Consider the following 26966-nt stretch of genomic DNA (forward strand, 5'->3'; position numbering starts at 1 on the left):
TCAGACACAGGTTACATTAGTCAAAAATGAAACTGCATAAAATATTCCCGGACACCTCACCACTGTGTGAGAGGTGCAAGCAGGATGAGGGGACATTGACCCACTTGCTTTGGACCTGTCCTAAGTTACATGCTTACTGGGTTCTAATTTTTGATGAGTTATCTAAAGCCTTTGATAGAGTTCTAGCCCCAGACCCATTGATCACTCTGTTTGGCACAGTTGATGGGAATAACCAGGAGGGGAAGGCTGTCTCTCTTTGTACTCTATTAGCCAAAAGGCTCATATTGCAATTTTGGAAACTGGAGACTGTACCTACCTTTGAAATGTGGTTACGGGATTTAGGGAATGTAATACATATGGAAAAGATTCAATACAATACCTCCAATAGAAGTCCAATGTTTTACAAAATATGGCAGCCTATACTGGATAAAGGGTCTAGTCCCGCTTCATAACTGGGTTGACGATCTGCTGCTACTCTGTGCTGTACTCCACTCAATATTTTTTTATGGCTTAACTACACTGCTTGTAATGACTATATGCTGTCTTATTATACATGTACCACCTAATAGGATTTAGTTTTATTTTGTGTATGTGTGAGTTAAGTTTTGTTCTGTCCTCTAAATTGGCCATCCCATTCAACAGTACAATGAATGTCAATGTATCTCTGTCTTTTTAAAAATGTGTTATTGGAAAATAATATATATATTTTTTTAAATGATGACCACTTCCGGAGGATAACCTCCAACCAATCAAAGCTTTTGCATTATGAACTGACATGTTGTCCATACCATCATAGGATTAGGATCAGAGAATGAACCTAGTGTGTTGTATTGGGGTTGTGCTGCAGAGCATGGTTGGGGTTCTATGTGTGAAGGGGAGGACCATCTCCTCAGTGAATTTCAGCAAGTAACATATCATACTAAATGAAATATCTCAGATTTACATACAGAATAATACGAAATTCTCTGAGACCAGGTTGACACACACACACACACACACACACACACACACACACACACACAGCCACAGAATCAAAATTTTTCCCCTCCTACTTTTCAAAAATACATACCTAAGTGCATCCATTCTCACACCCACACAGATTCCTCGGAGGAAACTCCATCTCCTTGCCTTATTTCAACTGCAATGCTATCCACATAGGAAGAAGAAATCCTGCAGCTCTGGTCAACGTTGAATCACAAACGGCATTGTTAGTTTATAACCACTTTCTTAATTTAAATTTGAGGGGATAAGTAATGTGACATCTCCAATATCCAACAGCAATATGTATATAAAGAATACCATTGGATAAAGTAAATGGCCATTTGCTGAAAGAGCGTAACTTACAATTAGGTCCGACAATGGCGTTCTAATTCAAAGGAATTCCAGTGTGAGCTGACAATAAAAAACGGGAATTACTCATGAAATTTTGCATTCTCAGAAAATACACGATCAGTCATGAAAACTCTACAATTGTCCTTTTCACACACGAGCAGTTGCCTGTCAAAATGTCCTCACTATTGAACGGTAATGTGATTGAAACACAGGCCGAAGTTGCACAAGAGAAGGTGGACGTGCTCATTTAGGATTTTTCTAACGTGATTACACAAAAGAGCAACAAAGACGTCACAATTGACACTACAGTGAGACACTGTACAAGCTGCAATGTCCTTCACAAGTTTGGCGGTTAGCATGGGGGTCAAGTGCTCTGGTCTATTACGTACTTAGAGAGCAGAATCAGTGCCTAGCTGCCTGACCCTCTTGATTGTACTACGGGATAATTTTAGATCCAAAACGCTGGGGCTGGGCTAGGGCTTGGCTGGGGATGGGGCTGGGGGCTGGGGTCTGGGGGCTGGGGCTGGGGGCTGGCTGGGCTGGGCTGGGCTGGGCTGGGCTGGGCTGGGCTGGACTGGACTGGGCTGGACTGGGGCTGGGGCTGGCTTCTGGTACTGTACTTTAGCAATTTACATACACTGTGAGTATCACAGAGAAACAGAGAAAGCCCAAAGCTCACGTCTGTTTTCTGCCAGGTAACCACTACCAGAGGGAGAAAACAACAGTTGGCCTCTCCAAATCCTGGAGCTCAGAGCAAGAGAGAGGGATTCTCTCAGGTGTACATTCTGAATTGAGACTCCCTTCCTTGGGCTAGTTCCTCTCAGACACAAGGATCTGGGGTGGGTTAGAAGATGGGTCTGTGTTGTTTTTGCGTGACAGAGCAACAGCAAGTTCAGGTTAGGAGGGCAAAAAGTGGAATGTTTTTCAGCAGGGCTAGGAGAGTGGTATATGTAGCTCATATATGTGTGTATGGGGGGGGGGGGGGTTAGCATTCCCACCTTTCCCCCACTTTCTCACCCGCCTCCCCCTGTCTCCCCCCACGTCTCCCCAGAGCTGACACGTTTCATGGCTGCTATAAAGAGGAGACACTGCCCTCAATTTCCTACGAAAGAGGCCTAAACAGGGTACAGGCAACAAAGGATACTTTCTTCCCCCCACCTCTCTCGGCTTGGAAAATGTGATTATTATTAGGAGAGTCCAGCTCTTTTATATTTCTTGAAAATATTTATGTAGAAGAAAAAGAGAAGGGGGAAAGGTGAGAGAACATGTCTGAAACGGTCTTGTGGCCAGAGACTTCCAGGGAGTTGGGGTTTTTAATTTACGAGGTGTTTGGGGAGAGATTAACTGGCTGCTTTTTCTTGTTTATCTGTCTGTGTTTGCTTGTGTGTTTTTCTCTCAATATGTGTCAGGTGATGGATTTAGTGTGTGTAAATGTTGTCAGAGCCTTTATTTTATCTAAGTATTTTTTGTCAGGGCCTTTTGAATCCATTAAAAAACACCTAAGCTGAAGTCCGGGGGGTGAAATACATGATGGTCGTGTTGCTGTCTGTGTCAATTGATGCAGTAATGTTGTGTGAGCCGGGAGGTTATCTGTCAATACAGCAGACCTTGGCTTGCTTGTCTCTGTATAGACACACTGTATCTATCTCTCATCACCACTTTGCCTGGGGGGGAGACAACTCTCTTTGGGGTGCCTATGTGTTTCAATTTATTGTTTTGGCTCTGAAGTTTGTATTTGTCTATCAGGAGGTATAGGGGTGAACCCTAAAATCGGACAAATTGCTGAAAATTGCCTACACGCAGTCATTCCTGTTTGGACACACTTGGCACATCTGGTTGTGATCTGGCTACAAAAGGGCCGCTGCGCAGAGCTTAGCCCTCAGACTGGTGCCACATTTTATCCCTGGCTGGGCTCGGTGCGAACGGAGATGTTCCTCTCTCCTCACCGGGGGGAGGGGGGGGGGGGTTGTGATGCTTGGCAGATGTCTCTCAGTTTAAGAGCAGCAGTAGGTTTTAATTGAGGGGAGCTGCAGAGATGAATGCAGCACTATGACAGTGCACCCCTTTCAAAGGGCTCACAATCTGGCAACTTTAAACACAGCAGATAAAAAGATGTGGAGATACATTTCCTGTGTTTGGCATCACACACACACAGCCACATTAAAATGATTAGTACTTCAAAAGGCAGAGCAGCACTTTTGGGAATGAGCTCCTGCATGAGGTCCTACATGGCTCATCAAGCTTCTGACGCTGCAGTGGAGGACAGGTCTGGTCAATCGGCAACTCTCTGTTTAGGCAATAGATCATTTTCTGTTGACTGGAGTCCAGACGTACACTATCGTTCAAAAGTTTGGGGTCACTTAGAAATGTCCTTGTTTTTGCACATTTTTTGTCCACTAAAATAACATCAAATTGATCCGAAATACAGTGTAGACATTGTTAATGTTGTAAATGAAAATTGTAGCTGGAAAAGGGAGATTTTTAATGGAATATCTGCATAGGCATACAGAGGCCCAATATCAGCAACCATCACTCCTGTGTTCCAATGGCACATTGTGTTAGCTAATCCAAGTTTATCATTTTAAACTGCTAATTGATCATTAGAAAACCCTTTTGAAGTTATGTTAGCACAGCTGAAAACTGTTGTCCTGATTAAAGAAGCAATAAAACTGGCCTTCTTTAGACTAGTTGAGTATCTGGAGCATCAGAATTTGTTGGTTCGATTACAGGTTCAAAATGGCCAGAAACAAAGACCTTTCTTCTGAAACTCATCAGTCTATTCTTGTTCTGAGAAATGAAGGCTATTCCATGCGAGAAATTGCCAAGAAACTGAAGATCTGGTACAACGCTGTGTACTACTCCCTTCACAGAACAGCGCAAACTGGCTCTAACCAGAATAAAAAGAAGAGTGATAGTTTGAGAAACAGACGCCTCACAAGTCCTCAACTGGCAGCTTCATCAAATAGTACCCGCAAAACACCAGTCTCAACGTCAACAGTTAAGAGGCGATTCCGGGATGCTGGCCTTCTAGGCAGAGTTGCAAAGAAAAAGACATATCTCAGACTGGCCAATAAAAATAAAAGATTAAGATGGTTAAAAGAACACAGACACTGGACAGTGGAAGATTGGAAAAAGGTGTTATGGACATACGAATCTAAGTTTGCTGTGTTTGGATCACAAAGAAAAACATTCGCGAGACACCGAAAAAATTAAAAGATGCTGGAGTAGTGCTTGACACCATCTGTCAATCATGGTGGAGGCAATGTGATGTCTGGGGGTTCTTTGGTGGTGGTAAAGTGTGAGATTTGTTCAGGGTAAAAGGGATCTTGAAGAAGGAAGGCTATCACTCCATTTTGCAATGCCATGCCATACCCTGTGAACAGTGCTAAATTGAAGACATTTTCCTCATACAACAGGACAATGACCCAAAGCACAGCTGCAAACTATGCAATAACTATTTAGAGAAGAAGCTGTCAGCTGATATTCTGTCTATAATGGAGTGGCCAGCAGTCACCGGATCTCAACCCTATTGACCTGTGGGAGCAGCTTGACCGTATGGTACGCAAGAAGTGCCCATCAAGCCAATCCAACTTGTGGGAGGTGCTTCAGGAAGCATGGGGTGAAATCTCTTCAGATTACCTCAACAAATTGACAACTAGAATGCCAAAGGTCTGCAAGGCTGTAATTGCTGCAAATGGAGGATTCTTTGGCAAAAGCAAAGTTTGAAAGACACAATTATTTTTCAATGAAAAATCATTATTTACAAACCGTGTCAACGTCTTGACTTTATTTCTCATTTCATGTATGTTTTCATGGAAAACAAGGACATTTCTAAATGACACCAAACTTTTGAATGGTAGTGTATACTGTATGGTTTCTCAGCTTTCGTTACTGGTATTCCCCAAAGTGTAATTAAGTCTTTGGAAAACAAATCAGAAAACGTCAGAGTAAACTTATACAACAGTTCAAGAAGTTGTCAAACCCATTGACCCATTTTGTAGAACTGCTGGATGTCTTTTCAGTCTTCAGCTACACAGCACGTGACTGATGGAGTAAATGCATTGAGCAGAAGTTGTTGTCCAGCTCTCCTTTCCCATCTTCTTTCACCTCTTTTCTCTGTAGATATATGGGGAGAGGGGTCATAGGTGAATAGTTGGGAGCGTCACATGTCGCTGAGCTGTTGGAGGCAGGAAAACTGAAAGCACAGCTGCAGACGCTGAGGTCTCAGCTTCTCAAATTGCCTCTGCCACAGTTTCCTGCCCTGCTTACTGCCAGGCCAGGGGTTACTGCTGGCCTCTTAATAGCCCCACCCCCAGCTTAATAATCCATGATGTCACCGCAACATAACTTTTTGTTTTTGTTAATTTTTTAGACCCAACCATTGGTTCTTTCCCATTGTTTTTAAATATTAACAGGTGGAGCCAGGGATAGGGAATCCATTTGGCCAGTCTTGTCCATCCTCTACTATCACATCTGCTTCAGTTTTCACTTCCCCTTGTGTGTTTGTCCACGTGTATTTGTTTCTTCCCCCCGGTTCCCCTTTGGAGGAGAGAGGCAGAGGAGTGATCAGTGGGTCTTTGATGCCGCTGGCCCCTGCCCTGGCTTTCCAGAGCACATGAGCCCAGGCAATTACGCAGTGCTTCTAGCAGACTGCTATTAGTGTGTAATGCCCCAGTCTGGATGAGGATTTGGTGGAGCTGGAAAAGGTTTGCAATTGTACATAATCTCACTCCCCAGATTGTAAACATGTGTTATCATACAGAGTGGTACCAGGGGTTGGTGTTTGAAACAACTCTCAAACACAAATAAATAGTAGATATTTACTTATTGATGAAATAGTTTATTCGTGTTGTTATTCTCAGTGCTAGCCACTCTCCACTCTAAACATTCACAATAAATGAAATACGTTGCATAAATGAGAATAAATAATCTTTAATTTTTCACTGCTATGTGGACAGTGGTTGTATGGCACAGTAGGCCACCTCTGAGTGCCCAGGGAGAGATGGAGGAGAGGGGAGAGGCCTAGACCAAAGTCATCATAGCAAACCTGGAGCTCATTTATCTTGGTGATTGGCAGCTCCTCTCTGTATTCCCCATCTGAGAAATGAGCACAGAGCACATGTGGTGGACAGGAAGAGCCAGGGTCGAGGGGGGCCAGAGAGATGATGGTCCCTTTATCCCTGCAATCACCGCCATTAAGAAGAAGAGTCCAGGAAAAGAAGAAAAATACACCGGTCCATCTGTCATACTCTTCCTGTCTATTAACCCCGGCCCAGACTGTGAGCTGCAGTAACAGAATGTCCCGTGTGCTCCCTCTCCGGTCTCTAGGTCACCAGGCTGCTCGTTATGGAGCACACCTGTCACCATCGTTACACGCACCTGCGTGTCATCAGACTCACCTGGACTCCATCACCTCTGTGATTACCTGCCCTATATATGTCACTCCCTTTGGTTCCTTGCCCGGGTGTCATTGACTCTGTTTCATGTCGGTGCGTTGTTTGTGTGTCGTGTTTAATGGTTTGTTTCTTTATTAAAAACACTCACTCCCTGTACTCGCTTCCCGACTCTCAGCACTCCCGTTACACAGAAATACTCCACAGACTTAAAGGGTGAGTTTACAGTTGGAGAAAAATATGTCCATTAAAATATATAGGCTGTACCAGATCCATTATAAATAGGCCTGCAACGTGGCCCATCTTTTAGGTTAGGGACAATTTATGCTTAACACCAACCAAAAAGAAGACGCCAGGAGACAGAGGGCAGAAGAAAATAAATCACAGAGGGCCCTGTGCTACTAAAATACAATTTTCAAAGCCGTATGGAAAACAGACAGACAGGGATGTCCTTACTTCTTCATTGAGAATGACTGTTACTGTATCTCCCAGATGTACATGGACCGTGTTGCACAATCCACTCCTTCTGACTAACAGCTTGGGACTGTTCTGGCAGTGTGCACTAAACCAGAGCATGCAGGAATGGGGACTGGAAAACTGTGGTGCACTTAAAACAGACTTTATCCAAAGTGCCTGGATGTACAGCCATCTCCTCTGTTGTTGTCTGGTCAAAAAATAAACATGACAACAGAGCAGCGTGGGCTAAAACAGGACCTGATCTGGCTACCATACTTCAGAGCAACAGCCTTGTCCTGACAGAATCATCTCAGTCCCAGGTCTTTGATTCTCCCAGGGTGTGAGTGAGTGGCACCAGGAATACTCTCTCCTCTCTCCTCTCACTGCTCCCCTGGCTCTCATTTACATTACCTAGAATAAGTCCTGACAGCCAGGGGATGTTTTTGATTTGTTGAAGCCCCTGCTGAAAGAGGATGATGTTTAGAACCAAGGCCGCTGCTCTCTCCTTCTCCACACGGCGTCTGATGCACATGCCAATTTGGACACCACGTTGGGTGATGACAAGGAATTACAGAGAGCAGGACTGGGAGGTTTATGAAAGGAAGATGTATGTGTTTTTGTCTAGGAATGTCTGAAATGTATAATGAATACAAGGGCAATCCTTTAAAGGGCTACAAGCAGCAAACTGCAATTCAAACCAAATAAGAATGTGTTATACATTGCCACTTCATATGAGTGAAATTGCATGGCCAGGGTATAATCCATTCAATTTTCCGATCCCATTCCAGTACTCCACATACATTAGAGACAATAGCAATGCTGTTCTTAAGGGTAAGCTAGCTGACCCCCACCAGCAGTCTATCAGAGCCCGCCTGACACCTGCTATGTTTAATGAGAGCAAGGGACAACTGGAGGCATGGTGTGTGTTTGTGTTTCTGTATAGATGTGTGTATGTGTGTAAGTATGTACAACAATGTGTGAGTGCATGTGACAGGAGGGCGGCACACACACATTGGCATGGTCCCTGCTCATTTCAACCCTCTCGCATGCCACTCTGTCGCCAGCGGGGCTTTGTGTGGTCACATACCTCCACCATGGCAGACATGGAAAACATTCATAGACCAGTAAGGCCAAGAGATTAGATGGCTCCTCATAGGCTCTGGCTCTAATAATGCTTCAAATTCAATGGTGCCATGTTGCCGCAATTTAGCCTCTTTGTCTTTGGAAAAAATGCATGCCATGTATCACCATACTATCACACTATCATTGGTCTCTTGCACTATTTCGTTGATGGCGCCGTTTACGAGTGGGTGCATGTCTTAATGTGTGTGTGTGTGTGTGTGTGTGTGTGTGTGTGTGTGTGTGTGTGTGTGTGCGTGTGTGTGCGTGAGTGTGTGTGCGCGTGTGCGTGCGTGTGTGTGTGTGTGTGTGTGTGTGTGTGTGTGTGTGTGTGTGTGTGTGTGTGTGTGTGTGTGCGCGTGTGCATGCTAGTACCAGAATGGGTGTGTGTGAAAAGAGAAAAGAGGCATGACAGGGGATTACTTGTAGAACTAGCAATGGATCAACTGAAACACAACATTGACTGAATGACCAAAGCAGCTGTCTTTGAACAGCTGCCCAACTGAAAAGATTTGCTAGAAACAGGAAGAAAAAAAACTATGAGGATGAAGCAAACGAGGCCTGTGAGGCCTTTCACAATTTCCCAAGTTTGAAAAATGCATGCTGGATTAGGTACCCTTTTACTGGACATTCATATCGGCTTCAAGGGAGTTTCACAGGATGTTTGAATAGATGCATGTTCTGTACTACACTGTGAGTACAGAACGTACTGTAAGCATGCTACCAAACTAAAAAAGCACAAATCCAAAATCTACACACATGTCCAACAACCCAAACTAATTCAGAGCAATGCAACAAACTGAATGGAACACATTCGTTTTTTCAGATATTCCATAGTGTTTGGTTGCTTGGCTTCATGGAATTTACAGGCTGGGGCGACTGCCTTGGTGGCACAGTCAGCATGGATTTCCTGTAGAATGTTAGTCAGATTGAGGCCTCTCTCTCTCTCCCATTCGCTCTCTCTCTCTGTCCCCCTCTCCCTCTGCCTGAGGCTTTCTGGCTGCTCTAGATCTCATAAATCAGCCGTAGCACAGCCCTATCCTGGAGCTACCACGCACAGACATCCTGGCAAGGTTGATCACACTCACATCACTTCGGCCTATTTGCAAGAACCAACTGATAACCAAACACATTTTATGGGGCCCCAGCACATGATCAATCTTGTCGCGGAACGCCGTTCATGTGCTTGCAGTCGGAGTCTGAACCACATAAAAGAATTGGATGAGGGTAAACGCATAAGAAGGCTTTTTCTTTGAAGGTGTTTTAATGCTGGAGTTTCAGCAAACTATGTCTGCAGGGTAAAAATGACAGAAATTAAGCTGTGGAGCTCACTTTACCCTTCATATTTGTCAAGAAAGATGTTTTCCTTAATTAAATAAATGAATTGTATGACATGATAGTATGGATCTAAGACTAGGTGCTGCAAATCAGTGTGTGATTGTAGAAGTTGGGGGTCGGAGGTGAGAGAGAGAGATGTGGATAGAACATGACAACACATAGAGCTCTCATTCACTTTGTACAGCGGTCCACATGCTCTGTTAACACTAGTGCATGGCCGTCTACACCATTGCGTCTGTCTGTCTGTCTGCCTCGCAGGCCTTTGGAGAATATGGGATGCCGTCCAAAGGCGACACATGTTGTCAAGCCAATGAATGTCTATGAGTGTGAGTGTGTGTGTGGGTGTGTACAGTACGTGTCTGTGTGTGTGTGTTTGTGCATGTTTGTGTGCATGCATGTGAATGTGTTTGAATCTTTTTTCCATTCTATTCTATTCTTCTTTTTTTTTTCTTTTAGAAATGCCCTACCCAGATATGTAGGAATTAAAGAACATTGATCACTACTAATCAAAGTGCCGATTCTTTTAACGGACAGCTGTTGTCATATGCTTTAATTCCCAGCTATCTCCCCCTGTATAGCAGAACAGCACTTAGTCCACCAGTTGAGGTTGCAGGGGAACGAGGGTTAACTGTCTCTGCCTGGTCCAACTGCCCATACAGCATACAACAACGCACACATAGAAATCCAAGGTAAGTTACATTTTTTCCCTCTGACATTGCTTTCCAACCAATCAATCACTGTCAGATGCTGTACTGAAAAGAAAATACTAAACGCAAACTGTTGTTCATGACATACACTGTGAAAATGTAATTCTGGTCAGGGTCAATATTTGGCAATTTTGTATCTTAATTCATTCCTGCCAGTACTGAACAGTAAAATATAACATAACATAACATAATATAACTAATATAAGCATCAATCCTCCTATGTCCATTCGAGTCCTTCTGCCCCTCTGGCTATACCAGTAGCTGATGACAATATGTGTTGACAAAATACATGTACTACCTCTCTGCGAGAAAGGAACGTGACTGCTTAGGGGTGACTATGATGTCTCTTTATAGCGAATATAAGAAACATCTGTTAGAAGCCAAGAAAACGACAGTAATATCCATTTCCAAGCAGCGAACACTGAATTCTTTACACGATACCCGGATCCTGTATCCTCAGTATTGTATTCAGTCAAGCAGCCCTGATCGGTGGGAATGTTTCCCCAAGACTCACAGATTTGGGTTCCTTGCCCCACACAGAAGCATTCTTTACATGCCTCCAGAGGTAAACCTTGGTGAATAGGGATTACTAAACTAAATTTACACACTAGTCTCATGAGTCTGCCTCTCCATCTATTCCTGGTCTTGGACTGTTGTTTGTGTGAGCTAAGGGTGGGAGAATAGCCTTTACTCATGTCAGATAGACCAGTTCTGAAACACTATCAGATTGATAGGCTGGGCAGAGTCACACAGTGACGCATTTTGAGTTCATGCCATGTCACATCAGGCATAGAATAGAGCACATTGCAATGGGACTGAAAGGTAGAAAAATCGAAACTCCAATGAAAATAAATAAATGTGTAGGATTGTCCCCACATGGTTTGTAGAATATGGAGCAACTTACTTGAACTGTCACAAATGTCAGCTGAATTGTTAGACACTGAGGCCAAAAAGTAATGTGGTTACATTACAAAATAAATCTGTTTTATGGCCAAAGGTGCAGTGAAATGTGGTTTTAAATGTATACCTTGTTGTTAGGAGTTTGGCGAAAAAGGAAAATATATATGGAGATGGGCAATGGAGAGGAACATTTTTCCCCTATTGTCTTAACCTTCATGTTTGCTTAACGCTTACCCATGTGTGGATAGGTCATGGATAAGTATCATTGCACTCAGTCAAATGTTTACAGTTTCTGCAGGAGAAGAAAAAAGAGAGCGGTAGTAAAAAAGGAAAGCAGAAGAGGAAACCTTGGGTCCTTGGTGACAGCATGGGGCAGATGCGGGAGGCTATAACTCTCTCTCTCCGGGCTGAGGGAGAGCTTGCCTTCTTAGACAAATGGACTAACACACACAACCCACATCCCTCTTTCCACCTCCCTTACCTGTTAATGTAGGAAACACTCAACTCCGGAGTTGGAGAGGTCTGTGGTGTGAAGGTTCAATGATAGAACACAATCATGCGCTAGAGTCGATTCTTGGAAATATTCAACAATGTGTATTTATTTTGGATTAAATGTACCTTTCCTAGTTCAGCTAAGCCATAAACAAGGCAACATACTGTATATCCAATCCGAAAGAATGTATGTAAATTGGGAAGTCTTTTTTTTTCATTATATGTCGGACCCCAGTAAGACTACCTGTCGCCATTGGCATCGTCTAAAGGGGATCCTAATAAATCAAATCAAAGCTCGTAACATCGAAGAAAAGTGTGATATGGATCACGGTCATTATCGTTTTATTCCCTGGTGAAGCCTTTTAGAGCGGATTGTCCATCATTTCCTGGCGGAAAGAGTGTCATTACAAAGCAAAGCAATTGGCTATCTGTCTCTACTATTCAGCCTGCCCTAGGAGTCCAGATGAGGAGGAGGGGTGTCAGGAGAGGTGGGAAGTGGAAAGCCCAAGCATGTTCTAGCAAGGCAATGGAAATCAAATCAGCTTGCGACCTGCATATGGCATAATGGCATTATCAATAAAGTACTGAAAGTGCTATTTGTGGTTGTGTTATAAAGTCTGTTTTTCAACCCAAGAAATGTTTCTTGCTTCATCACTATCTATTTCACAGTCCTTGCAAATATATATTTGTTGCAATACCTAATGAAAGGGAGTGCAGGGCAGGCAAGGTACTTTGTGCTTAGATGACAGTTGAAAGATTAGGGAAGCTTCAGTGCTGATCTGTCTGCATGTTACACACACCTTTGCTAATCCTCCCACACATACCTCCCACCTCAGGGGCCCCGAAGCTTACTGGCTCCTGACTCACCTGCACTGCAGATACACAGGTAGTGTCAGGGTCAAAGGTGAGATCCCCCCTTTACTGTGGTCGGCCAGGCCATGCTGCACTCTCTCCCTTCGGGGCAATGGAGAGGAGGTCCCTCTGTATTCTGCTCTGCATGTATTTGCTCCATCATCCCTCATCACCCCCTGACCTAAAATCTATGGTTACCTGTCAGTTGACTATCTATTGAAAGGCACTGAGCTTGACGCTATGTCAACTACATTTGTTCTGTTGGAAAGGGGGAGAGAATTATTGCAAGAGAATAACAGAATTGAGAACAGGGACACTTCGGTGAAATGATTTACATTTTAGTTTAGGATTAGATTTAGGGTTCATAGATAACTGTATTTCATTATATACAACGTTTTCATTGTAGGCCCCTAGTCAAGATAATATCAATATGTTTTATCTACTGTCTGGATCAACAGTTAGTCAATGCAAAGTGCAAACGTATTTTTTTCAGATAGGAGATATGCAATAATGCCCTCTCTCATGACATAACCGCCTTCACATGACCCACAAATAAATGAATCTGAATAATCTGGAGAAAAAATATTCAAGCAGTCCTATGACTAAATCATTTTCTGTTGAAAACCAGTGACCACACAACGTGTTCAAAAAGCACAGCCTCTGAAAGTAGATATACAGCTCCTTGATAACAGCTTATGTTGACTCAGGCACACACATTGCCAAAACACTGTAAACAGATGCACGCATGGCCTGCTATGGAGAGGGCTGCAAGCAGCTAGAAAAACACTGTGAGGATCCCCCTCTGTGCTCTGTCAGGTATCAATCAGGGCTCGTAAGTGGGATCCTCGAGAGGAGATGCTATCAGGACAGCCCTGTACACACTCACACTGCTGGATGTCTTATCTACCTACAGATAACAGTCCCCTCGCTGTGAGTGGCCTGCCCTGCATCATGAAGCCATGCTCTCCCTACTGCTGTTCACTCAGAGACTCACACTCACAAGGTACTAACTAGGCCACTTACCTTATACAAGAGCCCTTTAAAAGAACATTTGAGCACTCTCCACTTTAGAGTGCAGATCCAACTTTTCTAGACCCCTTATCCCATGGGCTAAAGGTCCCAAAGCTTCTACGCATGTGCGGTATTCTCTACTTACGCAAGTCTCTAATTTACTCATATAGAACAGGCTACTCTGGTGAATGGTGCTTGTTTAATAACGTTCAACCCAAGCTGATAAAACAAGTCTGCAATATCACGTTATGATAGTATTGTACATAACGGAACCAAATATAATAGCATAATATAATGTTACTGTAAGACAAAAAACACCACCTAATATCTTATGAGATTTTAGGACGATTGTGCAAATCGTCACATTTTTCCTTCATGTGGCCACACTCAACAGCTCGTGCCACTAGGCAAAATATGTGATTTGATAGAAATATACAGTGCGGTTACCTGCGTAACCTACGGCCTAAATCTTACCCCTCATATTACAGGTGCATCAGAGAGTAAGCATTTCTCTAGATTTTGTTATCAGATTCTATCCCCAAATAAATCTGGGGACAATTTCAGTGGACAAAGTTAGTGTGAAACAAACCCATGTTGTTTTGAATCATAAAGTTTTAGATAAGGATTGCTCTAAACAAGAGGTGTGTACTAGTTTGTAAAGGTTTTCAGGAGAGCACTGGCCCAGTTTTCTGGTTTCATCCAGACCACAGCGCAATGGACCTAGTAACAAAAACAAGCACCACGGTGTGGAGCTGGTCCCGCAGTGTGAGGACCTTAATGAGGAACATGTGGCGCTGCCCAGACACACAGTCAGAGGAAACCCAATCCCCTCTCTTTTTCTTCCCCCTCTCTCCTGCTCCTGCACACTCCCCCCCACCTTCTCGTTTCACTCTCTTCTTCTCTTTTACGCTACAATTGCCAGATTCCTGGGGATCTTTCTCTCACTATCTGACTCTCAAAACCCTTTCCCTCTTCTTTAATTCCAGTGTCCTTACTCATACTACTCATTCTCATCAAACCCCATGTTTTCGTCAGTTACTCTCTCCTTACTCCTTTTCTTACTCCTTTTTTTACTATATATTATCACTCTTCCAATCCCTATCTTTGCTTCTTGCCAAAATGCCTCTGATCCCTTTCTCTTTATTTCTCTTGTTTCTCCAACTCACAAATGGAGCCCAGCTGTTCCTTCTCACTGGCCTGGCATTCAGGCCTGCCGTGAGGCGGATGGCTAATTTTACCAGACTGACCTCATTTTTCTATTGTATTAGAACAAGTGATCCAGTGTCGGGAGAAATGTACTGGCTTTAAGAGGCAGAATATGCATATTTGCTGGGTCATGCAATGCAATATGCTCAGAAGGAAAGGGGGAAGAAAGAGCTCTTTCTCTGCCTATCAAGCTCTACGGACCATCTATAGGGGGTCTCTTTCATGTGAAGAATTCATCTGGTCCATCCATCTGGATGGATTAGCTGTTTGCTTCACTGAGCTATGTTTGAATGATTCACAAATTAGGGCTGTAACGGTCATGGAATTTTGGATGACGGTCATTGGTCGGCCAAATCACCGCGGTCACTGTTTAAACCGTTCGAATAGCAAAAATATGTCAAAATGTTTCTTCTCTTCCGCTCCTGACTGCATGGACTGTCATAGAAATAGAATGAATAGAACAGGCATCCGCATTCAAGTTAATGATGTCATAATGGGTGGACTGGTGGCCATTGTGATTGTACCCATAGGAGCAAAGCAGGAAGTAAAAGCAGGAAGTGTACCCATCAATATGGGTTTTGACTAGGTGGTATACAGCTGCGACAGGAAGTGACTTTTTCGTAGCAGGTCAGGAAAACCTACGCAACAAGTTAGGAGAATTAACGTACAGTAGCAGGTTAGGATAATTTAGGCTCTCCTAACCTGCTACGAAAAGTCACTTCGGGGCATAGTTGTATTTCATCTAGTCACAACCATCAATATGTGCTGTGATTTGTTGAATCAACTCAACTGACATTACATAAAATACATTCCATTGCATGAGCAACACATATAATTAAGAATTAGAATACTAGAATGGACATCAATCAATCAATCAAATGTATTTATAAAGCCCTTTTTACATCAACAGCTGTCACAAAGTGCTTTTACAGAAACCTAGAATAAAACCCCAAAGAGCAAGCGATGCAGATGTAGAAGCACAGTGGCTAGGAAAAACTCGGAACCTAGGAAGAAACCTAAAGAGGTACCAGGTTCTGAGGGGGACCAGTCCTCTTCTGGCTGTGCCTGTATAAACAATATTTATAATTATATGATCATATTTTACGTTGACAATAATTCTATTACACAATTTATGATATATCACAACTTCATTTTATTTTCCTGCATAAGTTAAATCAGGATTATGCCTCTACTGCCATTCATTCCAATTAGACTTATCCCTGACCAATATGGCTGCCATTTTCCACCCATTCTGGAACTTTGAGGGTTTATGACATTGTCCCTCCAGTAATTTAATAGGATCTCTATGTAGCCACATCAGTTAACATCATTCGAATGAACATTCTACACATGTCACAAAACTAGGCAGCCATTGCGAGTATACCCATGAGTTTACCAGTCAAATTGCCATGGTTATAGGTTCCAAGTCCGTTCTATTCATTCTATTTCTATGGGTGCTGCTGCAGGGAAGGGGGCATTGTCTAGGCCCTAGACTCTAGGGCAACCGAAGACTTGTTTGCTACAACACCCTGCTTGTTTCAGCAAGGAGTAAAGAGTCCATGTTACCGCAAAAATGGACTTAGCCATGTGAATGGCCGGCTGTCCCGTCTTCAGTCAGCTGTTTGTTCTACAAAAAAAATCATAACGGTCATGACGGTTGTTTTATTTTCATGAGGGTCTTCATTCATAACATGGGATAACATGGTTATACGGTAATTGTGCTATCCCTAGTGAAAGTCATATCAATTCTTCAATGGACAAAGAGTCTACATTTATTTCGAGAGGGTCAGTTCACAATTCAGGACAAACCTGGAGAAGTGTTATCATTTACAACTGACGTCTTGGAGTTATTGTTTGGATTCAGTTACTGAAGTAGGCTATAGAGAAAATATAAACAAGTGAAAAGGGCAGCACTAAGCATGTTGTATTGGTTGCTCTTTAAAGACGCAAATCACAAATTGCCCCAAATGACTTTTTCATAAATACATATTCAAAAATAATTGTATTTGCCTTCATTCACAATAACTAATTAATTTTTTTTCTTGCAGAAAATGTTGTCTACAGATCCTGAAGATGAGCATTTTGAGAGGTGAGAGACATCCTGAAACTTTGTTAGGAATATGCACATGCCACATGTCTAAGAGTCCTAATGACTATCTGCAAACCCGTGCAGCAGGGAGTTTGAAATGTGTCCGTAGTAGAGAACAGCCATGAAACAGATCAAGCCCAAAATTAGCTGAACAAACACAGTACGTTGACCCTCGCGGGACAGACTTGGCACAGTGTATCAACTGTGGTGGAGGAGGCCCTTCTGACAGAGCAGAACAATCCAGACGTTCCACTTAGGTTGAGCTGTCTTCATTTCCCCCTCCAATATATATATATCAACCCCACATCAACAAGGACTATGAGGACCTTTCACAAGACTGACAGAGCACCTGAATCACACCATTTTGTGGGCCAGAGGAGCCAGCATGTGTATAGAGAAACCAGTGATCCAATACCTGTCCGGGTTCAAGTTTCAAGTTACAAGTTTTTGGGATAAGCATGGTATACATCGTCCAATTAAATTCTTACTTGCAGGTTCCTTTTTGTCAGTGCAACAACAATAGGAAATAGTAAAACATAAATGCCAGTAGAATAGAATAAACATTTTAGCATGAGTATAATACAGGCACAATTTATAGTCCAATATTTACATGTGTATTGGGGAAGTGGTGGGGGGCAAGTGTATAAATGGAGCACAGGAGGTTGGTGGCATCTTAATTGGGGAGGACAGGCTCGTGGAAATGGCTGGAGCAGAGCTAGTGAAATGGTATCAAATACATTAAACACATGGTTTCCATGTGTTTGATGCCATTTCATTCGCTCCATTCCAGCCATTATTATGAGCAGTCCTCCCCTCAGCAGCCTCCACTCAAATTGAGCAGTATAATAATTCAGTTGCTTCTAATAAAGTAAAAAGAGGTATGCAGCCCGGCGCACAGAATGTTCAATTTGTCTGAGTAAATTCCGTTTTAAATCCAATTACAGAATTATGCTGAGTACGATTGTTGATCGTCTTTACACCAATATTTGATTGGCTAATTAGTTGTCCATTAAAAACCCTACATTTACATGACATGAGAACCACAGAAACACAGTGGTGGCCATGGAGCAAAACCCAATGATTCTGCTCCATGCAGATGGACCTGCTTTGCAGCTGTGCAAATGAAAGACGAGTGTCGTTCAAGGCAAGGGATGGAAAGTTGGCCACAAAAAGAGAAAGAGTAACATACAAGTTGCTAACTGAAAATGTAATGGGAAAAAATAATAGCACCAGTTAGCTGAGAGAAAATAATGAATGGAGAATGTCTCTCCTGTATTGTGAGTGTTCAATTAATAAGCTGCCCATCTTTATGGAGATATAATACTAGGGGGGAATGCTACACATTGACCAGATTTACCATCTCTGGCAATGTTTAGTGACCTCAGGTATGAACAACATCCAGGGTAACATATGTAAACCCATATGTATGCATACCAGTGGAGGCTGCTGAGGGGAGGACGGCTCATAATAATGGCTGGAATGGAGTCAATGGAATGGCATCAATCCTGTGGTTTCCTTTTGGTTGATACCATTCCATTGACTCCATTCCAGCCATTACAATGAGCCTCCACTGATGCATACATGATTGTAGGTCACCACTGAGTGTGTATGACCTGCCTCCCCAACAATTTTTCAACTTAATAGCAAAGCGACAAGAGTATCTTCACACGGCGAGCTCACTCCCTCATGCTGTTCATATGCCACAAATATGTTATTCAAACCTAGGGTAATTTACTACCACATAATGCCTAACTTTGTTATTCATGCTAGGTGTTATGACACCATTGTTCTCCTGGGTGAGCATTTTCTTCAGAAAGTAATGTAATGATTTAAGTGAAGCAGAGAGAAACAACAGGGTTGTTTGCATTGGGCCATTTGCTCTTCAGCTATGTTGAGACTCAGGGAGATCAAACAGGACAACTGCCACAGCTGAATGCTTTATAGTGCAGAGAGGGAGCTATGTGGACAGAGCTACAACTCCTATCTCGAACTCTCTCCTGAAAGAGGTTTACTATTTCTTTCAGATAAATCATGTAGGCTGCAAACATCATGTTTTAGTTGTAAATGTAATTAGATGTGAGAAAAATTAATTGTCATCAGCCCTATCCTGGCCGAATACTTCTTATAACTGGCTACCAACTACTACAATGATAATTTCGAAACGACTTCATTGTCTTTAGAAACACTTTCCATTGGCTTAGTCCCAATGTCCCATGATTGCCATAAACCGCATTATGTAAATATAAAGTGGTCAACGAATAATTAGTATTTCATTGGCCAACAACCACATCTGAGCCCTGTCTACTATGTTAGACCCCTCCCACGTAGAGCCGCCCTGAAGACTGGGCCCTTTTTGAATGACAGCGCAGGGGAAAGAATACGAATGTTTGTCTAATTTCACGCAGCTACAGCGTCGATGAGCAGCAGTCGAAGAACTCCATTCTAACTGAATGGATTGGCATGGGGAGAAGCGGACCTCAAAACTTGGCTAAGCGGCAGCTTTGGAACTGTATTACTTTTACGATGGTTTTACTTTCGCTGCTGCTCCGACCAGGTAAGGCAACATATTATGTATGTTCTCCTGTGTGCATGCAAAGCATTTTTCCCGCACCCAGAATGATTGATGGAAGACTTTCTTGGCTGTGTTAATGGTGCGAGACTAGTTCACAAAAACACTTACGCTTTCGGGAATAGTTATGAACTGAAACATGGGACTGTATTTTGTTTACCCTGTATATTGCTGTTAATTCGGAGTTATAGTTCAAACAGTGATTTGTTACAAGTTAAGTCGGTAATCAGCGAGCTAGCTTGCTGCGTGCCTAAAACGGGCAGTTAGCGGCTAGCTAAACTACACGATTTAAGTTTGCTAACCGTTTGCTCAAAGTATCTAGTTAAATGCATTATATCCCGAATTATATCCCGTTTTTTTCACGGTCTAAACTAGCTATAGACCTAATGATGTATTCACAAACGAAGTCTAAAATAAAGTTTCACGTTACTTGTAGAAGTTGGCTAATTAAGCACATTAGCATTTAGCTTGCTAGCCCTTTGACGTCGCGTTTGCAAATGTGTATTCTAAAATGTTTGTAAAGTAGCGACACATGGCTAACATGTAAGTTAGCTTGCTAACTGTTAACGCCGTGGTTAGTTTTAGTCGATTGTGTCTAAGTTCACGCTTCATTTGTTATTACAATGCATTGGTCAGACTTTTCGGCCTCTGAACGTGTCCATCGTAACTTTAAAAAACTTCGGCCCGAGCTTTGTATGCATGAGCGACACGACACATTGTGTAAGTGTGGTGATTTGTTAGTTTGAATAACTTTCGAAGGTATTTGAAAAATTACGCAATGCCTAGTTAACGTTACAAGTTTAAGTCACAAGAGTTGTTACAGATAAATACATGGGGATTTGAGACGAATGTGTTTTTGGTCCAATCGTTTCGTGATATATTGTAGTTTGACAATTTTCACCGTAGATCCTTAGATGAGCTTCAGATAAAGTTGGACGCTATAAATTCAAATAAATGGAATTGCATTGCAACACAGTATCCTATAAATTAGTAATGTTAGTATTAGTTGAGTTTTAAATTCTTACTTCCCCATAATGTTGTAGACTGCTATGACATGGTTATTGTGCATTTTGGTTGGTGTATTCATGTACATAGCAGGATGCGTAAGATCATTGTTATAATACTGGATATGCCATGCTTGCCTTGTTTACATTCTAAAGCCACCCTCTTATTTTGTTTCCATTAAATTGTTCTCACGCGCCTATTGACATTTTTCTCCTATGCAAATTCGTCCTATTCTCTTAATCCTTTCCCTTTTCCGCACATAGTTCTCACATTGCGTCTTGTCAAGGTCTAACCATAAAGCGAGATGGAGATGTAGAGATGGACGTGTTTGTTGATTGCGCTGTGATTGCCAGACGGACAACATTCTAAGCAGAGTTTGGTGATCTCCCTCCAAGCACATGGATCATTGGTGGAATTTAGAAGACGGATGCAAAATGCTTCTAAAATGACCTCTCACACGACATCTCACTTTTGATGAACAGTTGCCGAGACCCATGTAGGGCATTAGTCACTTGAAAATGTTTTCACACAGTTTTGCAACCAGTTATCTTTCCCCACTGTCTAGGGAAAAAATCTATAAAAATGACAAGATTTGTATTATTGTAAGCTCATCATGCCTTTTGGTAAGTCTGGAGGCCTAGTGTTAATTATCCGATCTTCTGTTAATGAATATGATTATTGTTCATAGTTCCGTTTTTAGTCTTGTTGAGGCTGTATTATTAAAGTGGATGTAATGTATGTGACACGTGCACAGGTGAGGCAATAAATGAATGTCATGCAATGCACCTGTCACCTCAAGAGAAGCCTATGGGCTTCTCAAATGTGAAACATCAGAATACATAGTCTCCCCCAAAACATATTTACTGCCAGATACACAGTGCTGAGTAATAACTTAACACAGGAAGTGGTGAATTTATACGATCCTGACTGGGTCTTACATCCTTGCCTTCGACCAGCTGTTAGTCGGTTGCTGAACAAGCACTGCTCTTTGTGCAGTTCCTCTTGGGTCTGAAGTCAACCTCATATACAGTGGGCATGTGCACCTTTATTGCGCCTCCTGTTGGCCAAGCAAAATCCAAACCACATTCATCACCCTTTAGCAAACTAGATAGATTGGCTTCCTCCAGCAGTGAAGCACTGTTATTTTTGTGGCAGTTAGTTGTGGGGGCTATTAAGTTTTGACTGATTTTGTTAGATGGGGTATGGTACCATGTCCCTGTGGGCTGGTGCATTTTGGGGTTTAAGTAGCAATTTTTTCAAATGTGAACTCGATATGTGGAATAGTTTAACTGTCCTGCTGCAAGTATCTGGGTTGTACAGCTGATGTGTTAACTCAGAAAATTAATTATAACAGTTATTAAGCAGTGAATAGACTTGCCCAATTACTGTGATTTCTATTGGAAACCTATTTTATATGGTCGTTTAGAGTAGTGTTAAGCAGTTTTTGCATCCTAAGTTTTTCATAGGAAGAGTTCAGACAAACACATTCGTACACAATGGTTCATTATCTAATTAAATGACTTTCCTCACATTTTTTTGTTTCTGTTCACCTGTTGTTGGCAATGATAAACATGTAACACCTGTCCCCTGTTTCCTCCCCCCTACAGCACACTGCCAACAGTGCCGGATCCAGCGCTGCAATGCGGAGTACGTGGCCTCTACCTCTCCCTCTAGTGGTCTCCAGGAAGACTCCCTGTCCGACGTGGACTACTGCATTGCCTTGCGTGCCTACGCCCTGTGTACCCGCCGCACAGCGCGCAGCTGCAGGGGTGACCTTGTCTACCACTCGGCCGTGTTCCGTATCAAAGAGCTCTTCACCCAGCACAACTGCTCCAGCGACGGGCCCACCTCCTCGGCCAGGGCCCCTAGCACCTCCAGGCCAGTCGTGTCCGAGCTGTGCGACTACGAGAGCCGCGTGCTGGCCTCGGGCCCTGCCAGCCAGGGAAAGAAGTATGCCCACTGTGGATTATTCGGGGACCCACACCTGCGGACGTTCCGCGACGAGTTCCAGACCTGCAAGGTGGAGGGGGCGTGGCCTCTTATCGATAACCGTTACCTGTCGGTGCAGGTGACCAACGTACCTGTTGTCCTGGGCTCCAGCGCCACCGCCACCAGCAAGGTAGGCCAAGTCATGGGTTCATGTATGGTGGTTTTGCTGTCAGTAAAACATAGGGCCCCAATCATAACAAAGGTACCTGAACTGTATGTCATACATTACATTTGAAAGGAGATTGACACGTATATCTCAAGTTAGGTTCTGTCTGCAGTGACTTTACCTCCTTTTCCAGACACCAGGGGAGAAGGGCTACTTAGTGGTGTTGGATCACAGACATGCTTGAGCGCTCTACCTTTAACACATGGGTGGTCAGTCATGTGGTAGTGATTAACGCTTGCCCCAACAGTTCCCTCTCCCACAATTGGATTTTAAAAATAAAGTTCTCCACTGTAGTCAAATAATGAACAGATTTTTCTTGAAATATGGAATCATTTGAAAAAGAATTTGATTAAAAAATATATATCTATATTTCTACTGATTTTGTTTGGTTTATCATAATACCATTTTATCCTCAAGTCGACATTTAAACCTGGTTCTTCATATTGAAGGCCACGCTTGGCGCTTGTCTTACTACATTTGTAGATGTGAACTGGATGAATACAACACTTGGTAGACACTAAAAAGTAGGGCTAAATTTAGACTCGCTTAGGTTACTATGCCACATTTGCTCAAATAATCTGGATTCATTAGTGAATTTTTCAGCTCATGTAGATTACAAGCAAATACACAAAGGATTGGGTCTTGGACTACCTAGACCTCTGAGAAGCTCAATAGACCTAGGCCAAATCATCTAGACAGGCTAGATTTGATAAAAGTGATAATGACTGGTCTGACAGTTTCTTTCAGATCAGTTTGCTGAACCTCAAGAGCTTTTGTAAATAACCGATGCTAGATTGTGTATGAGTTCGAAGTAAACCAAACACTACTAAAGGGAGAACAGATTTCAGAGCCAACTATTTCAAATTATAATTTTTTGTTCATATGGGTGGAGGGAATGCAACGCCAATACCGCATGCCCCCCCCCCCCCCCCCCCCCCCCCCCCCCCCCCCACTGTCCGCTTGAATTGGGGTAACTGTCAGTACAGAAAGGAAAATCCTTCATCAAATACAGTATCCCCTTAACTGTGAAGTGAACCATAGCCAGCTCTTTGACAAAGCTGTGAAAATGTTTGCATAGTACTAAAAATCCAGACTCAACTCCAGAGTCGTGTCAGAGCTCTGGCACAGTGGCAGTTGTGGTGGATGGTATTTCTGATTTTCTGGGACTATCAGACAGCTGGGTTTGTTTTGATCCATCACTCTTGTATGGCTCCATACTCTTTCTTACATGTGCCATGGTTTATGACATTTACAGTATTTATTTTAGATTGCACAGATTAATGTGGGAACACTCATTAGTTGGCCTAGTCGTTTCTTTGGATTTGGTTATTATAAGTTAGTGGTCCAAGACCTCACCAATGTGTTGCTGATGCTTTCTAGTCCATATTTACTGGAAAATAAGTATAATTTCTGCTCACGGTGCATTCCTTCCATCAGATTACACAAAAGCTCTTACACCTTTTCTAAGAGAAAGACTGGAGTTTGTTTTCAAACTTTAAAATGAACCTTTCATGTCATAAAAAGTTAAGGTCCTGCTGACACACTGTGGCTCAAAATGGTACTACACCCGTTGAAGGCCTCTGATGGCATCTGCTGCTTAGTAGTTAGTAATCAGGGTGTATGCAGGATAATGCCGCAACAGCTTTTACCATCAGCATAGAACTATAATAACTATGTACTAACAGTTGTCCACCAAACAATACTATAGAAAGTAAGATTTTGATTTCAATGTAATCATTAATTGACTTGCCTTTGTCTTGCCTTTTGTCTCTTCATTGTTCTCTTCCAGATAACAGTGATCTTCAAGTCGTACCACGGCTGTACAGAGCAGAAGGTGTACCAGGCTACCACCGAGGACCTTCCCTCTGCCTTCCAGGACGGCTCTCGGAGTGGCGGGGAGGGGGGCAGTCTGTGGATCGTAGAAAAGATTGGCTCCGGGGGCCGCCTGGTGACGATCCAGGCCCGCTACATTGGGACGTCCATCATAGTGCGCCGAGTGGGGCGCTACCTTACCTTCGCCATCCGCATGCCAGAGGACACCCTTGACTTTTCTGAGGAGAACAGTGGGCTGCAGCTTTGTCTGCACGGGTGCCCTCGCAACGAGCTCATCAAGGAGCACACGCTGGGGCGCCAGCCCCTTCACCCCCACCTCCCGGGCTCCGGGTCTAACCCGGAGCTGGGGCCCCTACTGCCCCCACATCAGATCTACACAGTGGAGCGTGCCACAGCCAAGTGCAGGGAGACCCTGCAGGTGGAGGACATATACTTCCAGTCATGTGTGTTTGACCTGCTCACCACAGGGGACCCTGAGTTCTCCATGGCAGCCTACGGGGCCCTGGAGGATCTGAAGGCCCTTCCTCCCAGCAAACTGAAGCAAAACTCTCCCAGGACTCCTCATGTTCAACAAAACAGAGGGGGGCTATACACGTTGGCCACAGCCACCCCCAGTCTGGTCACACTCCTGCTCCTGGTTCTACTGCTTTTGTAAAGAGCGAATACAACACGCAAACAAAGTGGAAGTGATGCCAGCTTGAAGGAGTTTTTTTTGCATTTGTGAATGTTGTAGTTCTTTTCCTGTCACTAAACCATTTTGTAGGATTGATCCCTCAAAGGATACCAGTGCTTCTTGTTCCCCCCCAGACACACGTTGGCTGCCAGCTTCTACCACTTAATTGAGTCTGAGCCTGAATGCACACAATCAGGTGGGATCGGTGGTTAAGTGCGTAATGCACTCTATTTTCACACTTACAGGATGCTTAAATGGGAAATTCATCGTAACGTGGTTCTGTGCACCGGCTGTAAAGGCATCTTATCAAAAATATTAGTAAATTTCATATTTTTGGGGAATACATCAAGATGCACACAATCGTGTCAGATATCATCAGAGAACGCATCAGGCTTACGTGTAAATAGTCTATAGTGCAGGGACTTCTGGAATGTGTATCATTAGGCACTTAACGGTTAACGCTCCAAGTTTAGTTCCTCAATGTTGTCATATTTACTGGAAAATGTTTCTTACATGGGATGATCCAACAACTAAATGAAAATACTACCTATCCAAATGTATTTGGGTTTTGGTGTAATATTCTCAGTACTTTTCACTCCACCCAAGTGTGATCGCATTATCAGTTTGGTGAAACACTCCCTCTTCAAGCTGCTTGGCTTCCAGTTTTTTTAAAGGTAAAGAAACAATCTATATAATAATAATATATTGAAAGAGTGTATGTTTTATATTGTGTACATTTGCCTGTGTATAGATTGTTTTACACTTGTTGTGATTAGTTAGGTATTTTTGAATGAACTAATGCGTTTTACCTTATCTGTAATTTTCCATATTAAAAAGTGTTGGACACCATCTTTGTATGTCATTTATGATTAAGCTTTCAAGAGTCGATGTCTACAGCACAAGGATTCAGTATGTGAGTGGGACCATGGAGAATATTTGCTAGTGTAAATCTGTCAATTCTGTGTAAACTAAGTCTTCCTAAAGGGTTGCAATTTATATTTAGCATAGGCCAGTGACTTTCTACATACAGTGCCTTCAGATGTAGTCGCTCCTTGACCTTACATTTTGTTACAGCCTGAAGTTAAAATGGAATACATTTAGATGTTTTGTCACTGGCCTTCACACTTAAAATGGAATACATTTAGATGTTTTGTCACTGGCCTTCACACACTCTTGATGTCAAAGTGGGATTGTTTTTAATCTTTACAAATTAATTAAATGCTGACGTGTCTTGAGTCAAGTATTCAAGCCCTTGTTAACCTAAAACACAAGGCCAAATCTATGATTGTTCCTGAGTTTGACTTAAATCTATAGCAAGACCTGAAGGGTTGTCTAGCAGTGGAGGCTGCTAAGGGGAGGATGGCTCATAATGGCTGGATTGGAGTGTGGTGTGGTATGAAATACAAAGATTGTGGTTTCCATTTGCTTGATCCCACGCCATTCCAGGCATTATTATGAGCAGTCCTCCCCTCAGCAGCCTCCACTGTTAAGCAATCAACAATTTGACAGAATTTGGAAAAAAACTGGCAAAAGTTGCACAATCCAGGTGTGGAAAGCTCTTAGTTTTACCTAGAAAGACTCGGTTGTAATTGCTGCCAAAAGTGATTCTAATGTATTGACATTTTTAATCCCACTTTGTAACAAAATGTGGAAAAAGTCAAGAGGTGTGAAGACTGAATGGAGGCACTTTATGCAAGTCTTAAATGAGTGAAACCAGTAAAGCCTTTAATTGATAGTGGAAAAACCTTTTGTTTAAAAAATTAAATAAATACAATTGTCATTGACAGACTGCCCACTTTGCTGTTTTGGGTAAAATAGAAAATTTCTAGAAACACC

General features: G+C 42.8%; 1 protein-coding gene across 1 annotated transcript; it reads left to right on the plus strand.

Annotated features, from left to right (window-relative positions):
- Positions 1 to 10238: 10238 nt before the first annotated feature.
- LOC139409158 (repulsive guidance molecule A-like) lies at positions 10239 to 25979 on the plus strand. The gene is made up of 5 exons (XM_071153931.1): positions 10239 to 10327; positions 16855 to 16895; positions 19301 to 19449; positions 22077 to 22588; positions 24414 to 25979. Exons 2-5 carry the CDS (start codon positions 16858 to 16860, stop codon positions 25110 to 25112), a joined length of 1398 nt encoding a protein of 465 aa, XP_071010032.1. The 5' UTR covers positions 10239 to 10327; positions 16855 to 16857; the 3' UTR covers positions 25113 to 25979.
- The last annotated feature ends 987 nt before the right edge of the window (positions 25980 to 26966 follow it).

Source organism: Oncorhynchus clarkii, chromosome 5, assembly GCF_045791955.1.
Source record: "Oncorhynchus clarkii lewisi isolate Uvic-CL-2024 chromosome 5, UVic_Ocla_1.0, whole genome shotgun sequence".
NCBI lineage: Eukaryota > Metazoa > Chordata > Actinopteri > Salmoniformes > Salmonidae > Oncorhynchus > Oncorhynchus clarkii.